Raw genomic sequence first — 4,170 nt, 5'->3', positions numbered from 1 at the left:
CGCTTTACTGTTTGAGATTTGCTTAGTCTTGAATCTCTTCCGTATCATTTTGATGTATGAATAAAATATGTCCTTTCGACAAAAAAAAAATTTAAATAAAAGGACAAGGGCGAGAATGCATTGACCGACATGAAAACCTCCTTAGCCATTACCACAGGAGTCATATACTCACCATCATTGTCGTTATTCTTGCTACACTTGATCAAGGAAATTCCAATGTGGGTTGATTTGAGGAGGACTCAGTACCGTCACCATCGTAAGTGTTATGAATAGCAACAAATATTTAGCAATTATTGCAGGACCCACTTCTAATCTTATGTCTAACATTTCACCGTTATACTGTCATGCTAGTAGGACCTTTTTTTTTTATGTTAAAAGAGGGTGGGAAAGGGTGCCCAGGATTGGTCATTCCTTAAATGTTGCCACAGCCTTTGCTCGTTTGAGTGAGCCCAACTTCAACGGTTGTCGAGTTAAATTCCTCGCTAGAAATGTCTTCAATATGCAGAAAATCTTCCAATTCAGCCTTTTCCATTTAGGAACTAAGTCTGCGAGTTAACCTGCCACTCGACCGGGTTGTTTGATTAAGCTAAGGTTCACGATTGCATTTGTCTAATTTCATTGTCTGCTCCCTCCTGGGGGTCGCTAGCTTTGAACTTAGCAAATCCCTGCCTAACTCTTCCGAAGAAAGTGGGAAAGGCCAAGCGTGGTGAAAACTACAGAATCAATCAACCAATCCAATTTGAGTCGGCTTAAGTATATCACAAGTACCAAAACTTATATCTCATAGAATACTATGCTGCTAATTCAACATTTCATTTCACTTAAGATACAAGATGAATATCGTTCAATTTCTTCTGCTCTCAATCATCGACTAAGACAAGAACTCAAGTTTTACTCAAATTAATCGCTTTGGCTAATTGTCTTTTAGAATGGATTGTGCAGTACCATAAATGGGAGAATATTTACTATCATAAATCTCGTTTTTTTTTCTTGGTTTTGCAATTTACAATCCTATGAAGATGATAAAATCTATCGCTTGTAAATTGCATGGGATGAATTACGCCTTGATGATATTAAATCAATTGATCTCATGAATAACCGTGTTTATAATACACTTGGCACACCTTAGAAGTATTAGGATTTTCTGAGATTGAGGGGGGATTGAGAGATGAACTCGAGACCAAGATAATTCCAAATCACATGGGCCCAAGTTTTAACCATCTAAGCAAACACCTAGAATATAAAGTGATTTTATTTTAACTTTTTATCATCTTTTAATGCATTTTGACTCTCCCTAGATGACATTTAGTTGAATATGAAGTACTTGAAATCTTTCAAATCATACAAATATTGACAAGTGAAAAAGTCAATAAGTAATTTTCACTTAAAATAGGGCAAAATAAGCTAGTCCATAATGTCCTTCCATTTATGAGCGCAATAAAGTACGGATTAAACGTGTGACATAGGTCCGATTGTGTATGTGCCAAGTGCAAACCAATTTATATTTGAGCCGCTCGCCTGAACTTTAGCTCGCATGTTGCAAGCTAGTTCATCTATTGAATGGCAGTGAAGTTAACTTCTAGGATAGCCAGCTTCCTATTCATCATCTATACTTTGATTATTTTCCGAGGGGCATCTCCCATTTTGATCAAGTTTCTAGTCATGGTGAAAACGACTGACGACCAAAAGGAGAGGTCAAGCAAATTTGTCATTGCCGCTCAGGCACAATTCTCCTAATAAAGCTAAGACATACTACGCAACATTTGAAACCTTCCAGGCCATTCGTCTAGCCAGCACGCATCTTCTTGGAGGGGAGGAAAGAGAACATTCTATGACTTGTCATGAATGTAACCATAAAAAAAAGGTCAATTTTTTGTCAATTTCTTGGATGGAAAAACCTAGAACAACAAATCTTAGAAATCCATCCACTTACTTTTTGTTTATGTCTACTTTCCATAAATACCCACATCATAATCACAATGTCTTAGTTATACATTCAGTAAAAACGTTTAAATAAAGAGGGAACAAACTTAGTGGTCAATAAGATATTGAGTGGAATGTTCTGTTTGCGCACCCATCAAGTTTGGGAGTATAAAAAATCATCAATTTCGCTCCAAGCAAAAATTGAGAAATAATAACACAAATAGTCCATGAACTTTGGATCAATATTTAATGTGGTCTATGGATTTTTGATTTGTTCAATGTGGTCTTGAACTTTTGATGAGTATTCAAACTAGTCCCTAGACAATATGAAAATAATCAATGTTATTTTTTGATTAATTTAAGTTTAAGGACAACATAATATTTTAATATAGTTCATGGACTATTTTGAACATGTACCAAAAGTTCATGGACCATATTGAATAAATTAAAAGTTCAGGTACCACATTGTACATCTAGCAAAAGTTTAGGAACAACATTGAATAAATTAAAAGTACATGGACCATATTGCATTTTAGGTCAAAATTCAAAGACCGTTTGTGTTATTTTCTCAAAATAGAAACACCTCTTTTCGCTTTCTCTCTTGCCAAGCAGCTCTACATGGTGAGTAGATACGATAGGAATAAAGGGATATAGTAGCTATTGTATTACCTCTGTCTATGCTTGGCCACTTCGCCACTTCGGAAAGAAAAGAGAGCGAGAGAATTGACTGGTGACCAACCATTTTGGAGTGGAGGAAATCTTTACAAGCTCACAAAGGCATGTGAGTTCAATGAATTATAGATTTAATTTTGGATCCCAAGTGAACTAAGGATTGTCCGGAGTCATGTGCTCGGTATTTCGTTGAGATTGCTAGAGATTAAGTACCAAACATGTTGAGTGGATTACGCACCTCGTACGAAACAGAGCAACTCGATTTCTTATACATAGTACCAAGTGTGAACAAGTTTATATTAGAGTTACCCACTTGGATTTCTACTCACTTCTTATCTAGTTTGTAAAATTAATGAGTTACTTTATGAATTCGGGATTGCCCATCTAAAGTCAAGTCCACAAGGAAGAGAGCTAAGGTGTGACCGCATAGATCAACCCCACAAGGGGTAGAATGGTAATTTTCAGGAGAAATGTCTGACTGTGGTTTTCGGTTCCATCTGGTTCCGGTACTATCCCCATCGATTGTCCCCAGAAGAGCATTGAATTTAGAGTCGTATTATAGTGGGAGCCATCAGTTCTTGCTTGGCGTTATTTGAGGCACAAAGGACAACCACATCGTTGGAGCAAGTGCTGGCCGTCTGATCTTCCACGTCACCACGACCACCCATCACCTCCGTTGACCTCTGACTAGTCAGCAAAGTGGCAAGCTCCCTCCCTCAATTTCATGCTATAAGTAGGTTCACCACTAGGCCCACAAGGCAATACCAACACCCAGAAGAAAGAAAACGAGCCATGTTCCATACTCAATCCCACTGATCTTTTAGCTTTAAGACCATTCTCCATTGCATTACATTCCTCCGTTTTTACCCAAAAATGGCAGCCGATGACATTGAACCTACCGTGCCGGAATCCAACAAGAACAAAGTGACCGTCGAGGCCCTTTACGCCGCATTGACTCTCGGCAACTCTGACAAGGTGGCCAAGCTACTGGCTAGCGACCTCGAATGGTGGTTCCACGGGCCATCCCGTTGTCAGCACATGATGCGGGTGCTCACCGGGGAATTGGAGTACTCCAAGTTTACATTCCATCCACGTAGCGTAACGGCTATAGGCGACGGCTATGTGATCACCGAGGGGTGGGAAGGGGCGCAGGCATATTGGGTCCATGTCTGGCCGCTAGAGAACAGGCTGATCACGCAGTTTCAGGATTATTTCAACATGTGGCTCACCGTGAGTGAAGTGTTAGCGCCGCAGTGGGAGGCGGTGCGAGCGAGCCACACACTATGGCAGAGCCAGACTAGAGAGATTTTCGACCCGTCATTGCCGAGGCTTTCGCTCGCCATATGAGGAAGGTTTACCATGTTTGATAAGGAAACCAGGACCACCCATGTCAAGTTGGAGGAAAGTGTGGGAAGAGTTGTAGTCAATGAAGTGTCAATTACGTGAATGTTAAAATCACGCATGTGTTGGACCATGAATCTTTGTCTGAATGGAAAGTTCCTACAGGGCCTCCCACGTAAGCAAAATGATGGAAATTACTTGAAGGACCACTATTGGTCGATCGATTCATGTCAA

The 4,170-nt window shown here is 39.8% G+C and overlaps 1 protein-coding gene across 1 annotated transcript; it reads left to right on the top strand.

The window, feature by feature from the left end:
* The first annotated feature begins 3,365 nt into the window (after positions 1-3,365).
* On the top strand, positions 3,366-4,170 carry LOC115749228 (wound-induced protein 1-like). The gene has a single exon (XM_030685958.2). The coding sequence runs from the start codon at positions 3,469-3,471 to the stop codon at positions 3,940-3,942; it is 474 nt and encodes a 157-aa protein (XP_030541818.1). The 5' UTR covers positions 3,366-3,468; the 3' UTR covers positions 3,943-4,170.

The sequence above is a fragment of the Rhodamnia argentea genome, chromosome 10 (genome assembly GCF_020921035.1).
Source record: "Rhodamnia argentea isolate NSW1041297 chromosome 10, ASM2092103v1, whole genome shotgun sequence".
In the NCBI taxonomy this organism is placed as follows: Eukaryota; Viridiplantae; Streptophyta; class Magnoliopsida; order Myrtales; family Myrtaceae; genus Rhodamnia; species Rhodamnia argentea.
Note: the sequence above shows the minus strand (reverse complement) of the source record. Positions and strands in the feature narration are given on the sequence as shown.

What these genes read in the sequence shown, in the direction of transcription:
- LOC115749228 (XM_030685958.2), top strand. Translation starts at nt 3,469, where the DNA reads ATGGCAGCCGATGACATTGAACCTACCGTGCCGGAATCCAACAAGAAC.